Source organism: Pithys albifrons, chromosome 6, assembly GCF_047495875.1.
Source record: "Pithys albifrons albifrons isolate INPA30051 chromosome 6, PitAlb_v1, whole genome shotgun sequence".
NCBI lineage: Eukaryota > Metazoa > Chordata > Aves > Passeriformes > Thamnophilidae > Pithys > Pithys albifrons.
The window spans coordinates 33,102,189-33,125,045 of NC_092463.1; the positions used below are offsets into that span (position 1 = coordinate 33,102,189).

At 39.9% G+C, this 22,857-nt stretch overlaps 2 protein-coding genes across 4 annotated transcripts in view; one reads left to right on the top strand and one right to left on the bottom strand.

Moving 5' to 3' along the window:
- Positions 1 to 17,695, bottom strand: part of AVEN (apoptosis and caspase activation inhibitor) — a 97,998-nt gene extending 80,303 nt beyond the window's left edge. Inside the window, exon 1 of the mRNA XM_071558066.1 lies at positions 17,351 to 17,695. Coding sequence (XP_071414167.1) covers positions 17,351 to 17,587 — 237 coding nt within the window. The 5' untranslated portion in view covers positions 17,588 to 17,695. The remainder of the gene's footprint in view (positions 1 to 17,350) is intronic.
- CHRM5 (cholinergic receptor muscarinic 5) overlaps positions 1 to 22,857 on the top strand; it is a 50,460-nt gene that overhangs the window by 23,113 nt on the left and 4,490 nt on the right. The window contains exon 2 of one of the 3 annotated variants that reach the window (XM_071558065.1): positions 19,927 to 20,062. The exons of the other annotated variants lie outside the window; for them this stretch is intronic. The gene's annotated coding sequence lies outside the window, so the exon portion shown is untranslated. The remainder of the gene's footprint in view (positions 1 to 19,926; positions 20,063 to 22,857) is intronic. 3 annotated transcript variants of the gene reach the window in all.

A 22,857-nucleotide genomic window follows, 5' to 3' on the forward strand; every position in this document is an offset into this window, starting at 1 on the left:
CATATTGATCAAGTGCTACTTTTCCCCTTTGTACTTAACCTCTGTATTACTTTTCTGAATAGTGCACTGCCAGCACATTCACATTTCCTTAATCTTTTCCATTCCTTATTAGGGACATCTACCTACAGTACCCTAGACATCTTATATACCACTCAGAGTCCACAAGAAGTCGTGAGCCACTGCCATGTATGGACACCTGCACATTCACAGACAGTGATAACCACTGTCTACTCCCTGCATTTGCTGTTCTCACAACAAGCAACAGCAAACACCGATTCCTTAAGTAAACTTCTGTCTTGATTCCCTCTTCCCTTCATAGAAACTTCTGTACAGCTGTGGGCAAGTGCAGGGACATTTCTGCTTATCTGCATCAATCCTGATTTCTCTTCTCATGATGAGAAAAGACTAGCAAGCCAAAATTAAAACATTCTGTGGGTTGAACAGACTATCTGCTGCATCATGAATGGGAACGTATCTTTTTCTAATTTATATTTAAAATAGGAGGGTGCCTGAGCAGAAACAATTTCTTCTCTCCTCCTCATCCCAACTTCAGCACTATCTGTTAAGGTTGTATTTTCACACGTGGAACTTTTAAGTCACAGGGTGAAAAAACACATATAATTAACAAAGCAGTTCATGATCTCTATACTTTAAATTCTTTCACAGAATAAAAGTTTGTATACAGAGGCTTGTATGCATGTCAATAAGTAAGGCAGATTGGATGGTACTGACTCCTGATACTGACTGTTCCTCTAGGCAGAAAAAAGTGAAAATGTGAAAGACAGTTACACTTTAATGACTTAAATTGCTCTTAGAAAGACATACTTGCTTTTAATTTCATGGTTCAAAGTTATTGGTGGTGTAACCAAACAGGAGCAATGTGATTACACCAGGAATTATCTTAGCACATTATGCATACAACAAAATCTCAAAAATATTTCCATTTTTAGCAACAGTGTCTATTAAATGTACTTGATTTACATGTAAATCCAGAAAGGTACAGGATAATCCTCTGACAGCTTAATTTATATATCACTATGATTGATAGGCTTATACCTTATGATGGATATACATAGTAGAATAATCTTCAAAAGAGTTCTTATTTTACACATTTACCTAATTACAACCCCTAGATACACATCCCTCCACTCTTCTTATAAGTAATTACTTGATAAAGGATCACATTGTCTGGTTTTATTGTGGTGGAAACTTAATGGACTCTCTAAAATATGACCTGTATGGTATATTAAAGAAAAACAGAATATATTTAGAACTGGCAAATGGAAGCAGAACTGCATTTTTATATTAGTGGTATCATTCTACAAAAGACAAAATACTATGCAGTTTTATCAATATTCATCCAAGTTTGTAGGTGATTAGAATCAAGATGTCCTTACACACGAGAAATAATTCAGAACACCTTGGAGTTACCCAGACAGACAGTTGAAATTCAATGACAGATTTTGAAATGCAATTCACAATGATACAGACAAACAGGAATTCAGTTTCAAAACCAAAAATAATAGAATAATAGCAAAAGTGAGTTAACAAGGTTAATTGTATATTGTGTACAACTCTTCTATCTGGGAAAATCCCATGAAGCACGCCCAACACATTGTTCTGTCTGCCTAGGAATGTTAATGATAAATTTCTGTACTGAGAAAAATGAGCAAGTTACAACAATATAAAAAGGGCAGTATGAAGTAAAACAGAATACAATCTCCAAAACTATTCTTATTTAGCACTCTTAATTCAGATTTTAGAAAAATAAACAAAAGATAAGATTTGTAAATTCCCCTGAAAAATAAGATTTTTTTCAATGCAGTGATATCATAAGATACCACTTTCCTTCTTTCAGAGGCAGAAAAGAATATTTTGTAATAACACTCAGGAACACCTGTCAAAAACTGAGCTGTTAGCTTACCTATAATGAATTGTTTTCAAGAGATCAAATTCACAAGTCTGATCATAATGATAATTAAAAAGTAAATATAAACATCCTGTCCACCAAAGTATTTTGCTTCAAAGTTCTTGCTTATTTTATCAAGAAGATACAAATAAATGGAACTGATTAAAAACTTCAAACAAAAAACTGTTTTTAAACATTACTGTTTAACTGCAACAGACGCCCCATCTCTTTAAATATTCTTCATACTTTGTAAAGTTATAACATGATCAAGCACCAGGACCACAAGTTGCACTTCATTTTTCTCATAAACCATTATTAATATTTCCACAACCTATAGCCATATTCTCTACAAATCTTACACCTCACTGAATTGGACAAAGAACTTCATTAGGAGCCAAGTTTCTCCCTCAGATTCACTGAGACAGGAAGGAAAAAGGCAAAAAATAAAAAGCCTCACAAGCAAACAGCTTGGTTATTTTGTTTGTAACTACTCATGTCAATGGCAGACTATCTTCCTTTTCAAAGAAGTAGAAAAGAGTCCATAAATCCTGATGCTCACTTTTCACTGCCCTCTCAGAAATCCCTCCATGACCTACTGGCAGACAATTAACTACATGGGCTTCTAAGCAGTGCCTTACAGGGGCAAATCTAATACACACTGCTCGAGTTTTGTACTGCAGATTTTAGAGATCCAGTTTGAAAGCTGGTGACTCATAGACAATTTAAACTTAATAACCATGCAATGAACATTACCAAGACCTGGGACTTGGCAACACCCGCCAAGTACGTATTTCTTTTGGAAACGGTGTATTTCAAGACGCTGCTCATTAGGTACAGGATTTTCCAAACTACAAAGCCACTACCTAAAATTTCACTCTACTCTTTTTGATTAAAACTCAAAATGGAAAGATATTTGATGGGGCATGTTGTGAGAACAGTTCCATTATAAATTCAGTACTCTCTGCACTAATTGCAAAACTCAGTAAAGAATCAACAAGTTGGATTAACTGCAGAAGCAGAGCTTTGCCTCCCTTCCACAAGGCTGAGCCATGCAGGGAACAAAGAATCTGTAGGAAGATCGTCCAGCTGCTGTCTATAGATAATTAGACATTTGATTTTCTAAACTTGCCAAGCTAATACATTTCCAACAACAGAAAATCAACTCTATTTTTTCTTTAATTCAGTGGAAATCATTATATGAAAGTTACTGGCAACTGTGCAACTCATCAAGCAAAGTATAAAAAATTGACACATGGACCTGCACAAAACCTGGCAGTTCTGCTACCTTCGAACTGACAGTAACTTTAAAAAGCTGATCTTTTTTCTCACAAACATCAGTCAAAAATATGAGTGCAAACATAAAATAGGAGTCTCTCTTTACAGAAATTATATGTTTCAATAAAACCTTACAAAGTAAGTATATTGCAAAACATTATAGTATTTTCAGCAAAACTACTGATTGTTCCCATGTATAGGCTGCATTTGGCAAAAGTCAGAGGGTTTATATTGTACATACATATGTCTCCACATATGTGAATACTGTATTACACTTCGTATCCTAGACTGGTTAAGAAAATCTTCTGGAGAAAGTTATTTGTTCTTGCCAATCTGTTTTTCCTAGATAGAAGTGTACTGAGATGCATTAGAGACTTGCTGTATCCTGAAACTGATTCAATTCTTATGTGTTAATGTCACAGTGTTAGAGACTAATCCAAGCTGAAAGGGTTGCAAGAGGTCATCTTGTCCAAACACCTACTCAAAAGAAGGTCAAAACTGAAATCAGACTGCGCAGGCTGGGGCTTTGTCCACTTGGGGCTTGAAAGCCTCCAATAATATACCCAATTCTTAGCACTTCTAAAATTGCAAAAGCAGTTGTATTAACAGCTTTAACAACAACTTGTAAAGAACACACATGAGGAATTCTGTAACATTAAGGAATCAAATCCTATTGAGGGTAAATATTCACCTCAACAGTTAAATAAGAGACTTTATAAAGGATATTGCTATTTTGCTGGTCTTCATGAGCCAATGGTTAAAGACAGCCTCTCTATAAACATATGTGTTATAAACTGATACATACTGAAAACTTTGTACTTCTGAAACCTTATCAGTGATGAAGTAACGGCATGACAAATTAGGTAAAAAGCTCGCTCAAAGCAGACACCTGCAGAACAGAGAAAAAATTGAGTCTTGATCCTAACTCACAAATGTTATTTCATAAACTTGCAACAAAGGCTGCTCTAAAGAGCAAAGCTGAGAGAAGACCTCAGTTATATTGACACATCTAATGTTTATTTAATAACCCCTACATGCACTCAGCTTTAGAATAAAGCCAACACAAATCCAGTGACTCTAACAGGGATCAAAACCAACATGTTGAAGAAGCTTCAGGGTTTCTCATGCAAGGAGAAATATGTGACAATAGTTTCTCAACAGATCAGGTTTTTTTGCCATAGTGAAATCAGAAAAAATGAACAAAAAACCCCCTCAAAAACAACCTCTCAAAAGATTTCTGCTGTGCTACATCACAAATGAAAGGAGTCCTCTAAAACCTTTCAATTCAATATATATAACTGTTCCTCATCTTTAAATTCAAAAATATTTGGTAATATATAATAACAAGGTAGAAGTTCAGGGGTTTTTAAATGTATCTATTTTGTAAAAAAGAAAGCATATAGCAGTAAGGCATTTTTCTATGGATTTCAAAACATGAAAATAGCTTCGTGATAGTCACCCACACTGTTCTATTTTCAATTGGCACAGCATTAAAGGGAAAAATTCTGAAAGACACCAAGCAGAACAGTATTCTTTGAAATTGTATATATACCTCAACTGACAGAAACATAATCAATCGTTTTCTTCTCTTTTCTACTCTTAACCTTCTGCCAGCTTAAGTTCCTTTTTCAGTTCACAGCAGAATCAGACAAACACAAATAATGGTTAGATGGGCTGAAAGCATGCCATGAAACATGGGAACTGGGAAGAAGGTCCTTCCCTCATATGGGGCAACAGTTACTGCTGGATTGCCTAAGTGTAATGGTAAGCCATATCCTTGGCTTTAATTTCCTGCAATGTTACACTCATTTTGCTAATGTAAATTTTTGTTTTCTCTTTCCATTAAAAACTTAGAGATTCTCCATTACTATTCCTGTTTCACATAATACATGTGGATACAGAGGTGCTCTTTGTCAAACTTACATAGTTAAAAACCCCCAAAACTGGCTTCCTACAAATATTTATGTTGATTGATAAAATTTTTAACATAAATTTCAGAACCTTTGCCATTTGTGACTGCTCTTAGGCCCCTTTTTCAGCTAAGGTTTTAAGATAGTCACAAAGAGGTGTAAGGCATCATTTTAGAGGTTCTATATACAAGTCCTGATGTTTGGTTCACAGTGGAAAATTCTATCCTGAATTTAAATTAAAACCTCCAACATCTGTCACTTTTTCCAATCAATTATCACATAATAATAGGATATTGCAAACATATAAATATTGACATAATGAAAATTAAAGCTGCAAAAGGAGACACTATCAATTTGAAACCCTATGAAGATAGTATGAGAAATTCCAGAGGACAGCATTTTTTTCTTCCTCCTCCCTTTCACTATGTCTGCAACACTGTCAGTAGCAGAGCCCCTAAGTTTTTCATCTTTCATTACTAATATATTGTCATTACATAAATATAATTTCACATGCTACCAATCAACTTCATATCTCTACTACCTTTCTATCAACAAACTGAGAGATCCAGCCATTACACATTTTTGAAATTAAGTTGCATTATTACATTTACAGTGTGGCACGATGAAGCAGTAAGGCTTCAGTTACAAAAGCCTTGTTTGACAATAATTTCAGAAAAGGGGGGTCAAAAGGGGTAATTTTTAGGACCAATGGACAGTCACATAGTAAATCAAAGTTATATAAAAGACACTAAGGGTAAAAAGCAGATTGTCTCACAGGTAAACAAAATGCACAGCTATAAAGCTGCATGCAGAACCACATAGCAAGAAACAAACAGGCAGGATATAAATATACTGAATGACACTGAATATAAAAAGAATTAAGTCACACTTAACAAAATAATATTAACAAAACAATGTAGCAATGCTACATCAAAAAGATACTATCCTCAATGTCCAGGGTTTTAAACCGCATTTCTGAGACCAATACTACAATTAATGATTATACAGCAGAAAACCAGAGAAGATGCCGAGAGTACTAACTGCCCACTTAACAGACACCAACGTCTTTCCTTTTCCTTGTCCTTTCAATTATGTGACAAACGTATGGGCTCATCCCTTTGCATACATGTCTGCGAACCAGTCAACTCAGCGCTACAAGGAAAGGGGAAATGAGCAAAGCAGACATTCATCAAAAACATGCTTCCAAATTTGAGAGACTGCAATCCCTGCTTCACAAGCACGGCAGGATGTCCCTGACAAGTGTATCCAAGCAGTGCGAAAAAGTGAGCCCTTGGACCCTCCATTATGAACTTCCTTGGGAAAGTCAGTAGGACCCTTCCTAGCACAAACTCGGCTAAAAAGGAACAAATCAGCTGGAATTCTGTCAGGCACCATGCAATGTGCTGCCCCACAGTGCAGCAAGTTAATGCCAAACATCTGATTCGTGATGGGTTTGCCTCCAAAAGTGGGAGTGTTAAATCCATGTGCACTGTTATTTGAAATACAGCTGTATTATGGACAACATGTCTCCATGATGCTTCTCCATAACAAAAGGCAGCAACACACTGCACACCCAATTTTCAAGCTTTTTCAGTAGTATAGCTCAAAGATGGTATAGGCAGTAGTATAGTTCCCAGAGCAGTATGTTCTCAAACTGTTATACTGAAGTTTGAGTATTAATGTTTGTGGATTCTGTTTATATATCAAAATAGTACAACACAGATAAAAGGTATAGAGACATCACACTGTCTTGACTCAGGTAAGACAGAAGCAGATTTTTTATCACCTAAGTGTGACATGCACTTGGTCTCAAAGTAGTATACTTTTGACAGAAACATAAAACTTTCTCCAGCAAAAACAGTTCTGCTTGTCCTGAAGTGACCCAAGAATAGATGGGGACTGGGCTGTGAAACAGAGGATTGCCAAAACAAAGCAACTCAAAGGGACAGCATAAATAAATACAATCCATGTTTATTCAGCTATTGCAGAACTACAGTATTTTATCCAGACAGTGGAAATAAGTTCAATTTCCCTCTCTGCACAAATGTATTTCAAGTTGCATCTTCCACTTTCCCTGAGAATACAGTGACTGTACACACTCTGAAATGGGAGATCTAACCTGTTTTCTTGGCCAGACCTTTTAACTTTGTACAGCACCTGGACACTCCCGGTAGGAGAACTTGGGAAGCTGGTGGCCTGTGTGCCCTGCAAATGCCTTATCAACAAACAAACATAAGGAAAAAAAGAAACAATAAAAAAGCAACATTTCACATAATTCTGTGTTTCATTCCTGCTCTCTTTCTCACAAGATCAGATTTTTACATATAAAGTACCAAGGGACTGGAAAAAAGAATTGAAGGAAATTCAGATAAATTATTTCAAGTTCAATGGCAGGTCACTTAGCTGAGAATTAAAAAAAAACTTGACTGCACTTTGTATTTGAAATTGGGAAGAAAACAGATCACAATTTGAACTGGTCCTTTTTACCACATTCTCCAAATTTTTTGCCTCATTACTCATTGCAGACTAAAACTTTTTGATTGTGTACTCTCTGTATCCAAAAGAGGTTCTGTGTCCACTGTGTCCCTTTTCACAAAAAACCAGTAGTGCTAATGGCCCTGCAATATTAAGCACAAGTTGTTTCTAATGTAAACTGGCAGATGCAAAGATGATTTTGCTGTTTTGAGAAAGAGCTGAAAAAAATACATTGCCTTACTAAGAGACTTTTTTTCTGCATCATAAACAGCATTTGCAGGGACTAACAAAGGATACCATAAGGCAAGAACAATTATTGATAAACTCATCAATCTGTTTTGCTGTGTCACTGAAAACAATTAAACCACTCTTCATTACATATCCTCCTTCAGGGTTTCACATAATTTAGGTAAGATTTTTTTCCCCTTCCAATTATTCAACAGAAAAATAGGATTTGTAAAAGTCATTTAATTGCAACTCTTGGCAGGCAGCTTAAGCAAGCCAGTATAGGTGTTTGCAAATCCTTTTGCTTTAATGGTCTTGTTTTCCCCAGACCACACCTAATGAAATATAGAGAAAAAAATCTTGATATTTAATATTTTGTGTATTGCACTTTCTGATTTTTCAACAATATTAATAAAATTAAATTATAGTGCTAAACATTAAATCTATTCCATCATTATAACGACACACACCAGAGTAAATTAAAATTTATTTCTATAAAAGGATTATTGGAGATGAGGTGACATATGTTTGCATGTTCACAGCCTTTTCATATTGGCATAGTGACCTACTGACAAATTTGTAGTAAGTCTTCACTGAGTTTTTAGCATTGCCTTTCATAAACAGAAACAATTTACTTCCTTATTGCTCACATAGACATCAGAACTCTGTCAGTACAGGTTCAAGTTTCTATTATGAACCATTTTTTCAACTTGAGGGAAAAGCTAAAAAGGAAAAAGCTAAACCTTTTTCTTTTTTTCCCCTTTCTTCAGACTAAGGAAGGAAAAGCCTTAACAAAGGTTCTTTCATGAGAATAAAAAACCATATCCCTGCAAAGAGTAATCCTCTTCACTAGTTTGCTCTACTGGTGACCTTTAGAAAGATCTACCAAAGCTAAAGAGAAGCTTAATTAGCAGAAAGGGCAGCTGAGAGAGCAAGTAGCATGGAGAAAAAAGCTTTTAGTCTTTATTGTACGGGATGAGAATTTTTGCAAGAGGGATGAAATCCTCAGACTGCTTCATAAATGTTGGATACTGGAACTCATCACTCTGGGTCAGCTAAAGATAGAATTATCCAAGAGAGACATCCTATTCCGTAAACAATGTTTTGCCTAACAGGAATGATGCTCCAGTTAAAGGGAAAACACCTCATGAAGTACACAAGAAAGAGACTTATTCTTGAAGTATCCACATAAAGTTGCTCCAATGATCACAAAGTACAGTTCTAGAAGCTTTTTTAATACCTTCAATATCAAAAAGTATTTTTCTCTCCTTGATTTTTAAAATGTGTCATGGGTAATTCAAGCCCATTACTCACGTGACTGTGACTGGTGTGAACTTTGTCCTCTGCAATATGTAACTTGTAGATAAAAGAGTATAATCAAAGTTTCCTCTCCAAAAAGCATCACTGCAGTTACAGAATACCAATCTCAAATAACAACAGAAAAAAAAGCCAGATTCTGACAAGTTCTTATGCTCAAATCCATTTACAGTTGAAGAAAAAACATGACTCATGTCTAGACATAACATTAGTGAAAGACCTTTCATTAAACAAGGCTTAAATAATTCTGTATGAACAGAACAAAATTTATCCAGTGCTCATGAAAAACTCCACCTCTATGTATTGCATCTCCACGTTTATTCTGTGACTATCAGCCTCCTGAGAGGATGTTGTTTCATATTTAAACCATCTTCACGAAATTGTTCTACAACTACATCAGAGTACTATACTATCACACATATTTCCAAACATCTGTCTGAATTCACTCAAAGAACCCTGTTAGTATTTGTCTATCAAATTTGAATGCAAACTACTGCAGGCCTTTTAGAGATCACCACTCAAACCTCAGACACCTGCTCCTCATTGACCTCCAACTTTTTCTGGAAGACGATGGAGAGGGAAATCCTCTGAAAAATATTTTTCTAAATAGCCTTAAAGAATGCACTTCCCTAAAACCAAAATGCAGGATGAGACAACATAGTGAAGAATCATTGTCCAAGGTCCTTAGCACACTACTGCCATACTTAAAAAACCCAAGATCTTTAAATGTAATTTTATTTTGCTATTGGTCTACAGCGTAATTCTAAAAAGTAAGAGCTACCACACAATAATGTTCTGACCCTGAAGTTAACACTTACTGCAAGGAAGCTCTAAGAGTCATCTAGAACTTTCTGAAGTGCCAACCCATCCAAGATACCACCCAGGCAAAGGAAGACTGGGCTGTACCTGTTGGAATGCAGCACAATCCCAGGGTTTATGTGCCCATCACATCTTTATGTGCTACAGTTTGCACTGGTTGCCAGCCTTAGGTGCATACAGACTAACAACTGCAGGGGAACTTTGTATCCATTTTGCAGTGGGTGTTGAGCTACAGAGAGCACTCAGCCCTCTGGACAACTGGTGGACAGTTTCGCTTTGACTGTGACTCCATCAGAGTGAAATCAGTTTGAGTCCACTAATATTACACTCAAGTGTAACTCACAAGGCAATTTTGCACCAAAACACTCATCCTTGTCAATAACTCAAATTAAGACACAGAACCACACCAAAAACACTGAAGGAACTAATTTTTCTCAGTAGCACAATTCATTTTTTTAATTTTACCTCTATAAAAACATTTTACTCTGAGACAACAATCTTTTAACGTCCTTGCTAACAATGAGGTTGAAGTGGAAGAAAAAGAAATACAGAGGATGGGATCATTTGAGGATGGGATCTGTTACAAATTAACAGGAACATAATAAGCCAGTGAACTTAACAATGCAGCATAATGTGCTTAATACAGCCTGAAACAGAATACTGGAGGGAAAAAAAGCAAAATACAAACCCAAACCGCAACCAGTCAACCACAAAAACCACAAACAAACAAATCAACCAACCAAGGAAAACACTAAGAACTTTAGTTTGGCAGGCAATCAGAAAAAGCTCAAGGCCTCACAACATGTCAGTTGCCTAGGAAGAGCTCTGTTCTCCACAAGACAAAGACCCTCGCTGTTCCAGGGTTAAAGAGAGAGAGTGTACGGTCTGTAACTGTAGAATTATCCTCAGGGAAAAGAGAAGCAGGAATAGAAACAGGTCCCTGAGGTAAGGTTCTTTTACACTGCAGCAGATTTATGGGTTTTACCAGCAGAGTGTATTACTAAGTCAACCTGCAGATGAGTTAAAGTCCTGTTTACAAAAATAAAACAAACAAACCCAAAAACCACACCAAGCCGCCTACATCACATAAAAGTACAGAGGAATTGCATACATGAAAGAGAACAGTGAGAAACTGACCCTCCTCTATGCCTTAGCACAGAACACTGAATCACACAGGCTTGAAATCCTTGGATTATGAAACTGTAAAAAAAATATTCCTCCATACTTTTTATAAGGCTCAAAATTACCACTGAGTCAATAATCAGCAATTTTTTGTTTCTTTAAAATATAGGGAAACCTGACAGCTACAGAGGCCATTAGACTGGCTGGAAACTCACAACGGGGGTCCTGACACTACCCAGTTGCTTTTGTGAGGAAAACTGCAACAGCACTGCATGGCAATATTTTTCATCATATTTCATCACTTCTACAAATTTGTTTATTCCTCAGTAGAAATACCGACTACCTACACTTTTTTATAGCCAAACAAACCCCTGTGTTATATTCTCTGGGACCAAACATTCATCCCAGTAGCACAAGATTTTTAGCTCAGAATTACAAAGAGTTCCTTTCCTACAAATAACTTTACTTTAGAGCTGTGTCTGGAAGAAATACCCAGGAGACAGTCCTAATAATTCACACCTTCACACGTTGCGCTGTACGTTCAGCAAACACTCTGAGAAAAGCATTCGCAGCCCATGACGAGCACACATGGTTACTGCTTTGTGAGATTCCGGCCCTTTCCCTGCTCCAGGAGGCGCAGCTGGGCAGCGCGGGACCCGCCAGTGGGAGGGCCGCCGGCACCACCTGCGGGTTGGGCCCTTACGGCATTAGTTCATCGCCCTGGATGGACACACGGATGGGTGGGTGGATGGATTCTTAAATGCGTAGTTTTAGTTCTTCCCTAAGTTCTAAAATCTTTAGTTAAATATGATGGGAAGTTCTCCTCCAATAATCAAAATACTGCCATTTCATGTTTCATCTGAATAATAACCACTCTATTTTATTGGGTAACTAAATCTAAATAACATAAGGATTAAAAGTTTTGTTTTCATATAATTAACAAAATATGCAGTTGGTAAAGTTACTTCTTTAAGCTAGAAAATACTTAGGACAACCTGTTTGAAAGTTACCAAATTCAATCCCAAAGACTTGAGGGGGAAATGAGGAACAAAAGCACTTAAGTAGGTGAGGACAGAAATGCACAGCCATCCAAAATATAAAAAACCTCAAGCTCTTTCCAAGGAAGTAACTGAAAAAGAGTCAGACAGGAAGTTGCTACGCAGCAATAACGCTGTTCACCTCTTTAATGGGATGCTTTCCGTACAAGTGTCTCAAGTTAAATCAGGAGGAAAGTTGGCAAAATACAATGAAGGAATAACAATAAATATCACTAAACAATTCTACACTAAACAATTAGGGATTATTAAAAAACATTGCAGTCCCCAGCACTGTGAAAAACAGGTTCCTCTATTGTCTAGAAACTGAAAAGATTAAATTAACTCTGGCTGTATAAAAACCATTTCTCTTTTTCCATTGCACAGACAGCCTTGAAAAAATAAAAGAAAAATAAACAGGGCTATGACAAGTGGTTACACATCAGCTCTACTGAGTAGGCTCAGTAACCTTCACCATACATATTTTTCTGTACTGATCTCCATGTACTTCCCACGCAATACATTGCACAAGCTGTCTACCCTTTCAGTCACAATTTTTACTCTCAAGGCCTGAATTAAACCTCCTCCTTCTTAACAATGTTTTTCTTCTTGTCCTGCCTAAAATGGACCTGCTTGCAGCAACCATTCTCCTTAAAGAAACATTGCTATCCAGATCTGTTCAGTGTCCTTTTTGCTAGACAGAGAAAAAAAAATTAAAAAGGAAGGAAAAACCCATCAAAAAAGCCCCACAAAAAGCAGGTCCTTCAGCCTGTCTTCTTAGGTCATATCTTCTAGACTTGGTATCTTTCTTTCTTCCTTCCCTCTGAACTTTCCCCAGCTGGCCCAAATCTTGCAAAGAGAGAACCAGTTCTTCAGCATGATTGCATTCTTAATTGACACGCTCTCATCCATTAAGCTGACATTTCCCATCTATAAAATTGCAGCTTAATCAGTCACACACCTCTACAGATTTTTACTATGTAAATGTAGTCCTATTATATTTGACCTTGAATTACACCTTACTGCAGGCTGTTTCTCCCATTTGTTGAGACTGTGTTCTGTGCTCCACCCTCCTGCCAGTTCAGCACTGTCTGCAAATTTTAACACTGTGTATTTTAATCTTTCATCAGAATTATTAATAGAAACACTGAACATGAGCAGATACAGAAGGAAGCCTTGTAGAACCCTGTTTAACAAACACCAGTTTGACACTGAACCTTCACAGCAGGGAAACGCCTGAGAAGGAAAGCTCTTCACACCTCATTCATAATTAAGTACAGTACAAATTGATTTACATTCATTTAAGTAAGTTTTTTCGAGTTGCTTTTGAGAACACTAACTTAAAATATCAAAAGATTAATTGGTTTCACGAACCAGAAATCTATTCTTCTTCTATCTGCACAAGTTCTGTTGCAGTGTTCCAAACGAAATCAAACATTCACATTTGAAAAATGCAAGCTTTTGTTACTGTGCCTGTGAATTGCTTTTTGCAGTTGCTTAGAATGTAAAGATTTAGCTTATAATAATTAGGATAAATTTAATGCTGACATCACTAGATGTTCTCTTAGATCAGTTCTATATGTCCGTGGACTACAAGAACGAAGATATAATAAACACTAAATAAATGTGATGGCATCTTGAAACTACCAATACCTAAAATCCATCTGTTAACCTCCATTCTTTAACAGTAAAATATAATATACTGCAACCAATGTCCAACACCAGAAAAGCAACACTGAAACAGACCTGCCAATTCCAACCACACTGAAGCAGTAGCATCATCACATGCACACTCAGTGAAACACTGAATAGAAAGTTAAAAGAATACATCATAAATTGTAAGTGCAATAAACATAAAGGACAAAGAAAAATTCCTTAAACTGCCCACAAAAGGACGTGGTCAAGGACCATCAAAATAAAACCCAGTATCATGTCAAGTTTCAGAAAGTTGTTTGTTTTAATATGTTGTATCTCATACCAATTTTAGTATTCTGATAGTACATAAAATTCTAAGCAAGTTAGAGGAGTTAGACTAAAAATGTGGGAATTATATTGGGCCAATGTCAATTGGACCTTTTCCTTTCAGTACTATAATTCCACATTTTACTAAAAATGAGTAATTGCAACTGCATTTTATTCATTTTACATCGCATAGATGAGCTAAAGCTGACAGAAACAACAGAAAATTATTCAAGATGACAGATCTACAAAGATCTGCCATTTGGTAAACCAGCTGGTCATAATTAGACAGATTCATTTTTGAAGGGAGGACATAAAATCTTCAGTAAACAAGCCAGTTAAATCAACATGCACACTAGTTACAAAAAGAAATAACAAGTGGAAGATTCTTTTCCCTCTTGACCAGGAATAAGAACACTCTTCCTCATGTTTTCTAAACCAATTCAGTGTTTGAGAGAGGCAGCATTTTGTATCAAGTGTTGAGCTGGGGAGTTACTTGGAGAGCTACCTCCTTAAGAGCTCACAGAAATCATGAAAACTTTTATCTCTAAGACCCTGAGTCACAGCTGTATCTGCCATGCAGGGTACCAAATCAACTATTTATAAACAAACAACACCCTGACCTCCTTCTACATTAGCACACAGCCAAGGTGAGGAGAACTGACTCATCAGGTACTGGGTCTTCACAGGCTTTGCAAGTAACACAGCTCATCAACCGTGACTAAAACCAAAGAATTACAGGACCCCTGCAGTATGTAAAGCACGTAATGTGGTATCCAGTCTTCACATGTACACATAAAACTGAGAACCAAATGTGCCACCACAACACATTCTTCTCCCTATTGTACAGGTCAGAAATAATATCCTCCTGTAGCTTCAAACACAGCCTTAGGAACCACTAAATTAAAACATCCAAACAACAAAATTTATAATTAACAGTGGTTTTAAATGAATGCAATTGATTAAAAAACAGAGCTGCCAAAATGTTATGGAATTTAATGCAAATTTCTACTTCACTGTTAAAAAAAATTTTTTTTCAAATATGTCAGATTCTCAGCACACAGAAAGTAAAGTGAACGTGGCAAGATCATCACTCTCCTTGTTATTACCCAGCTTTCCAGGTTTACCATTCACACATCACTACTTGAGATGATTTGCCCCCTGTTACTGAAAGACAGCAGGGTCTTCTCTCACACAAACCACTTACTCTGGGCCAAGCACCCTCTCATTGAGGTAGGGCACTCGCGTAATACCACTCACTTTGCTGGTGGAAACACCAAGGAACTAGGAATAAAGGGTGGTAACTCCCTGTCAGATAAGAGCTGGCCACACAGGTGAAAGAAGGAGATCCTCCCTGCTCCAGAGTGGTGAACTTAGCTTAGCTCATTAAGCATCGACAGCTGCAGGCTGGCACAGCTGCTGATGCCGTGGCTGGATTGCTGCGAGCCAGTCTCATTCCAGCTGCTAAGTACAAGATTTCTGGCAGGTGTGCTAAAAGACTGTACAGTGCTTAACATCAAAACCCTCCAGTGAAGGAAGAGCATTACACTTGAACAGTCTTTAGTAGTTCTGGGAAAATCTTAGCTATTGCTTCACTTTTGAAGACCCAACCCATATGAGCCTTGGGCAAAAATAAATAAAGTCACTGTGCTAGACTAAGATGAAGAGTACATCCAAGTCAATAACACAGTGATCAGGCAGAACGTATTGTAAGCTGTGCCAGTAGAAAAAAATTGTAATTGCTTCCTGAAGTACTTCAAACAACAATCCAGGCAAAACCACACATATACAACATGGTTTCCTTTCTGAGTGCATCTTTTCACTTATGAAGTGGGTCCTGTTGAGTCAACAGTACCAGAGAGAACACAGAGAGTAATGTATATCAACTTTGTAAGAAAGAGCTGAATGACTTGGAAAAATAAGTCCAGGGTAGAAGTTTCCTCAGATAATACATACAAGTGCTGATTTCCCCCGTATGCCTCTGTGGCTTATGAGGGAAAGCTATTGTTTCACATCCAAACCTGTGTGCACACATTAGTGTGAACTCAGCAATTTATAATGCTTACATGTGAAATCACTGGCCATCGCTCTAGTAACTGTACCAACCCAGATGCAACTTTCAGCTCCCAAAACATGAGTGATAAAATGTGTCTAAATACAATGACAAAATTAGTATTCACATTTTTTAAATGCACCAGCAACTGTGGGAGTTCTAACACAGATGAACTACTGGTTGGGTTCCATTGAAGCCATGGCATCATAAAAGTCAAAGTGAATCTAATCAACATGATGCTCGAAATGGGGTAGCAGCTGGTCCATCTACATTAGTACTCCCAGTGCTGCCAACCACCAATTAGTATTGGGTCATCATTGTAATCTCTCTGCCAATCCCAATTTCTACAGCCATAATTTCTATGTTGCAACAATGCTAACGGAAGCAAGACAATCTGGATGTAGTACTGTCAAAGCATTTTTTATGGAAACTCTTTTTAAAGACTCAGTGTTGACCTTATAGCTTATAGAAACATTTCACCATCTTCACAGGAAACTGCAGATGTAGTTGTAGCACACTCTGGCATATCTGTGCTACTTGTAATTTGCTAAAATATTTTATAACTGGTCGAAGCACAATCGCCAACTGGTACTAATGACAAATATATGTTCCAGTGAATCACAGATACCTATTACATGAGACGAGCTATGTTACCATGTCTTCACTGTCAGAACCGCAGACTGGACAAGAGACATGGTCATGTCAACTTCTGACTATAGAGTCGCTAAGGTTGGCAAAGATCTCTAAGATCATCCGAGCCCAACCATTAAATCAGTCGTGCCAAAAAGATTCAGCAATTCTTCATGTCTGTTTCTACAAAGAGATGCATTTTTTCGGATACATTTTTCAAACAAGGTTTTTATCTCTTCAACGCCATATTATAAACGTATTTCGGCCAGAACACCCCTAAGTAGCTGCACCAAGGCACACAGGTGCTGAGCTGTCCCGGGGCAGGGCAGTGCGGGGCTGGCCCGGGAGGTACCGCCGGCAGTCCCGGTGCACCCTACGGCCCTGCCGCACCCCGCCACACTGCCGGGAGAGCGGCGGGAGAGCCCCGGGAGAGAGCTGCCAGCCCAGCTCCACCTCGGGAGGGGCTGGCCCGGGAGAGAGCTGCCAGCCCAGGCTCCACCTCGGGAAAGGGAGGGAAGAGGAGGGTTGGGTTACGCCCCCACCCCCAGGGCCACCCCGGGCCCCGCCGCGCTCAGCTCCGCCCGGCCGCGCCCCGCGCAGGGCGGGTTCTGCTCCCGCCTACCCGCCGGTGCTGGGGCGCGCAAGGCGGCGGCGCTGCCCCGCGCCCTCGGGGCTCTCGCCTGCCCCGGCCCCCGCCTCCTCGCTGTCCGCAGGCGCCGCCTCTTCCCCGGCCTCCACCGCGACCGTGGCCGTCCCCGCCGCTGCCTTCTGCCGCTGCCTCGGCCGCGCTGCTGGGGCGCCGCCGGCCGTGCCGCACTCCTTCCCTGCGGGCCCGGCTGCCGCCCCGCTCCGCCTGCATGGCCGGGCTGCGCCTGCCGGGCCGCCGGCGCCCGCCCCGCCCACTGCCGGAAAGGGCCCGTTCGCCGCCGTGGCGGAGAAATGGCAGAGCGCTCGCCCCCAGCAGCGCCTCCTACCGGCGGCGCCGGGGACAGCCCCGCACATGCCGGCGATAACCCGCCCTTCCCGGGAATAATCCGCCCCTCCCGGGACAGCCCCGCACATTCCGGGGTCAATCCACACCTCCCGGGACAGTCCCGGGCAGGGTCCGCGGGACGCTCTGCCCCTGTACCCTCTGCAGGTCTCAACGAGCAAGGAATGGAAAATGCACATGTATTAAAAATTTAAAAAAACCCCAAACAACCGTCAACAAATACTTGTTTAATGTTTAGAAAACGGCATGCTTAGCTAAAGCCATGTGAGTCATGGAATTGTTTAGGTTGGAGAAAACCTTGAATGTCATAGTGTCCGACAGTTACCCCAGCGCTGCCATATCCAGCACTAAAGCATGTTCATAAGCACCACATCTACACATCTGTCAAACACCTCTAGGAATGATGATTCCACTGCTTCCCTGGGTAGCCTGTTCCGATGCCTGACCACCCTTTTGGTGAAGTCTTCCTGATATCTAATCCAAGCCTCCTCTGGTGCAACTTGAGGCCATGTCTTGTTGCTTGCTACCAGGTTGGAAAGAACAAGCCCCACCTCACCACAACCATCTTCCAGAGAGCAATAAATTCTTCCCTGAGGCTTTTTCTACAGGTTAAACAATCCCAGCTCCCTCAGCCTCTGGTCATAAGACCTGTGCCCCAGACCCATCACCAGTTCTGTGGCCCTTCTCTGGACATGCTCCAGCATCTTTCTTGAAGTGAGGGGCCCAGAACTGAACGCAGGGTTCGAAGTGTGGTCTCACCAGTGCCAAGTACAAGGGGGACAATCAGTGCCCCAGTCCTGCTGTTTCTGTCTGCACTATTGCTGGTACAAGCCAGGATGGCATTGGCCTTCTTGGCCTCCTGGGCACACGCTGGCTCATGTTCAGCATCTGTTGACCAGCACCCCCAGCTCCTTTTCCACTGGGCAGCTTTCCAGCCACTCTTCCACCAGTCTGTAGCAGAACATGGGGCTGTTGTGACCCAAGTACAGAACCTTTGGTTTCTGTAGCAAGTGAGGAGAAAAGTGACTGATTTCAGGCTGACGGTGTCACACAGAAGCCTGCACTACATGACCCTGGTGAGATGACTCTGCTGGGGGAGTGTTCTTCTCTGAGGACAGAGCAGAGACACAGGAATAGCTTTGTGCCATAGTGCCAGGCTGGTTTGGCCTCTTCTTGAACTGAGCATCCACCCATGTGTCTTTGCAAAAGTTCACTAGTTTCCTAAACCCAGCTTGCCAGATCCCTCTTGAGCATGCAAGCTGTCATTTGACAACATATATTAAAACATTGATCTGGTTTTGAAGGGTTTTTAAACCCAGCAGCCCTTCCAGCAAAATGTGACCACAGCTCCCATTCTGTGAAATCATGGGCTGTACTTTCACTGCACTACCACTTGTGGTTAGGGCTGCTTAGTTCTGGGGCTGGGTATGCAGCAAATCAGTAAGATAACTTAGCAGATGAGCAAATAAATAAAATAAAAGAAGGCAGCGCTGGCAAGCATGTTGCAAACACATTGAAGCGATTCCCCTGCAGCCAGCACAGGTCTGGCAGACCCAGAATGAGATAGAGCTAATAAAACCTGGCAAACCCAAGCTGTGCCTGCATCTGTGGTGCAATTAATCTGTGACACAAACAATCTGCCTGCAGATAACTGGAAGCTGACTATATGTACAAATGTAACAACTCAGGTTAATTAATACTTATAGATAGATTGAAAAAATATCATTATTATTTGGTAAATAGCAAATACCATTACAACTCACAGGGGTGGACATTATGCATCAAAAATTATGAGACATAGCAAAGTCATGACACGGTACATATGCATTTTGATTTTGTAATTTAATTTTGATCTCCATATTATTATTATCTCTTAGATAGACAATTAATATAAATTATGCTACCATAGCACACAGGAGTCCCACTCACTGGCATTATTGCCTTGAGTGATACACAAATAGGTGACAATAGGTAATGCCAAGAAGTCTTAACACAGGCCTATGAACCAAAAGATTATAAAGTGTGACGGGGTGACAAGAATGGTCAACATGCCAAAAAGAGATCTTTGCATACTAGCAGCTTAGCTACTGTCAGCTTTTATAGACATCACAGGAAAACAGCCCATTAGGGAGGGAAGGCTTTGCATGATGATAACAAGAGCACTTTTTATTAAGAAATTAATTGTAATTTCCATACCATTTTCCCAGTGTTTCTTCCACCCATGTGAGTTCAAAGCAAGAATTGTGTCAGGTCAACAATTTCTGCTTCTCCTGTTGCTCTGAAGTCTGCAATCCACATGGCAGTTTCGGCAGTCTTTCTTCCTAAATCCTAATGCTAGGGAAGGTAAGTGACCTAAGGGTAGGACCCACTTGCTACCTATGGCAAAGACAAAACATTACAGGCCAAAGCATCTAGAGAATTTTTAGTCTTCCCTCTTCTGAGAACAGTGTTGTCTTCTGGCAAAAAAAAGGGCAGATAGTTGAAACAAACTCCTATGTGGCTGTTCAAACCCAGATGTTAGGCAAATGTTGAAGTTAGTGGATTTTTATCCATGTACTTGATAATCATAGCTGGTGCCTTTTTAAGATTGTGTCTAGCCCTAGCTGGTATCTTGCAACTTGCATAAAAGTCATGAGCGCTGGCAGTGTTTCAGGTACATCAGCTGTTGAGGCCAGAGCACAGCCCCCTTCTAGGAGTACCATTGGCTATGTCAGAGTTTAGCTGACTGAATCCAAGGTCAGCTGCACTACTAATAAGACCTGTTGTGAAGATAGCCAGAAATGAGGGCCTCACTCTCCTCTTCCTTGGGAACTTCTTTTAAGCTGAGGCTCTACCTCTGTCCCTCACAGCAGCTACATCTACACCTGGTCTCTTATCTCCTTGATTCTGACTCAGATCCTGACTCAGACCTGCTGGCTGGGGTTTCTGGATTAGTCTTGGACCTTCCTCATCCCTACAGACTTGCTGTGCAATCACTGAACTATGTCTGACCTTCATCACTGTCTCCAGCCTTCTCAAGAACAAACATGTTTCTCCACATCCTGCTGCTTCTTGGTGAGGTCTTAGCTCCAACCTGCCTTGGCATTGTGCTCCACCTGTGGCTCACCTTCCCTTGCAAAGCAAATGGCCATCACTGCCCCTTGACACTGTCACACTAAACCCACTACCACTCTGCCATGCTTAAAAATTTAGTCACACATAACTTTCAATGTGCAAAAGAACTGTGCTGACTGTCCACAGAGGAAGAAGCATAAGCCACATGAGGCAGCAGAGATACAGACTCGTCTCTCACAGCTCAGTTACCTATCACAGCTTGGCACACCTTTGCTTCACATTAAATGAACTTCTACCCTTCGAGGTTGTGTAAAGGTTTGTAAAGTCAGCATGCCCAGCCATCAGGGCAACTCTGACCTGGAGAAGTCTTTGCAGAATGCAGAACCAGGATGAAATGTCTTTCTTTGCATAGGGCTCATTAGGACTGCTGTGTCTCTTCAGCTTTTCTTGCCTACCTAGACTGGCTCTGGAGGTTGGAGAGAGAGAGCCAAGCATACAGATGGTCAGCATGCACATACTATGAGTATTGCTAGTCTGCAAGGCCTATCCATGAACTAGAGTCCTGTTGAATTAGGTTCAATATATGCTGTGTATAAGCAGAATACAGATTCACAAACATTTAAACATAAGAAAGGAGATGACAGATACACAGATGGAGGAGAACCATTTTGAGTAGTATGATAGGCAGAAGTCTCAGTACATCAGGAAACTTGCCATTATCCAGTTTCATCATAACTAGAGATAATCATTAGGTAAAGTTCAAGTAGTTAAAAGAAAGTAAAGGAAACAATGAAAGCAAGGTTGGAAGAGACACTTAGATCATGAAGTCCAACCCCCAACCCGGTACTGTAACCCCTAAACCACTAAACCGTATCACCCAGCACCAGGTCCAGATGCCTCTTATACACCTCCAGGGATAGTGACTCCACCACCCCCCTGAGCAAAAAGGACAATGAAAGAAAATGAGATGCTTTTCTCATAGTTCAACTAGTGGCTATAAAAATTGTATTCAGCTGATCAACTACTTGGTACAAAAGATAGATGTCAGAAAGGGATAGGCTGTAGATACTTGTATTTAATAAAAGACACTTGCCAAGGTCAAAGAAAACAACATTCTGAGAGCTAGGGTGAGAGATAAAAACACAGAGAAGTGGTATGGATGGATAGGGAAGACCATATAATAGAGATCTGATGCAGAGAGAATCCTCATAACTTAGAGCTGGACTTTAATAGTTATTTATGTGATAGTTGTAGCTGAACCTCTGTCTGCTTGAAAAAAGGGGTTTGTGTTACCAGTTTTTACACTGGCTATATGCCCAAAAGAAAAACCTGTTAATTTTTCTTTCATTTCTGACTTTAAAAACTAAGTACTATTTGACTATTCCAAAATTACAGTTTTGCAAGACTAAGCACCAAGCAAGCGATTAGCATCATCTGATGTGATGAAATTACTCATAATCCAGAGGGTATCTATGAAAGAAATTTTGCCTAATACAGGCATGTATTCACTGGCACAAGAAAACAGGACTGAGGAATGTAGGAAGGAATGGTTGTCAGAGGTATGCACACATTAATAGTGTGGTCCCATTTTCACCTTTTGCTGCTCCTGCAAGTATTACATTGTTTTTGTTACATTATTTTGTCACTGTGGTTGTCTGCTGCTTCTTTCTCTTTAGTACTCCTTCCTGTCCGCAACCCCTACCATTCATTCACCCAGACTACCCAGACTATTCTTCCATGCCTAACCCAGTCAATCTCCTCTGTCCTGAGATCTCTCAACAGAGGCGAGTCTTTCATGCCTAACTTATTTTCCCAAAAACCTCTTCTTGACCTCGCCTGCTTCCTTAGCTCAAAGATTCCCACTCAGTCGCCTCAAGCACTTCTAACAACTAATTGTTTCTTGCTGTCACCATGTCAACATGGTTCCTAATTCCCCATGGATCCTCAGTTTTTTCTTACTCTCTCTCTGTTGTTGGTGACTTTTCCAAATTTTCCAAAGATAATTTCTGAAACCTTGAAATGCCTTCTACATAGTACTGTAGGAAACAACACAGTGACCCACTGTCTTATTGCACTGCAAAACT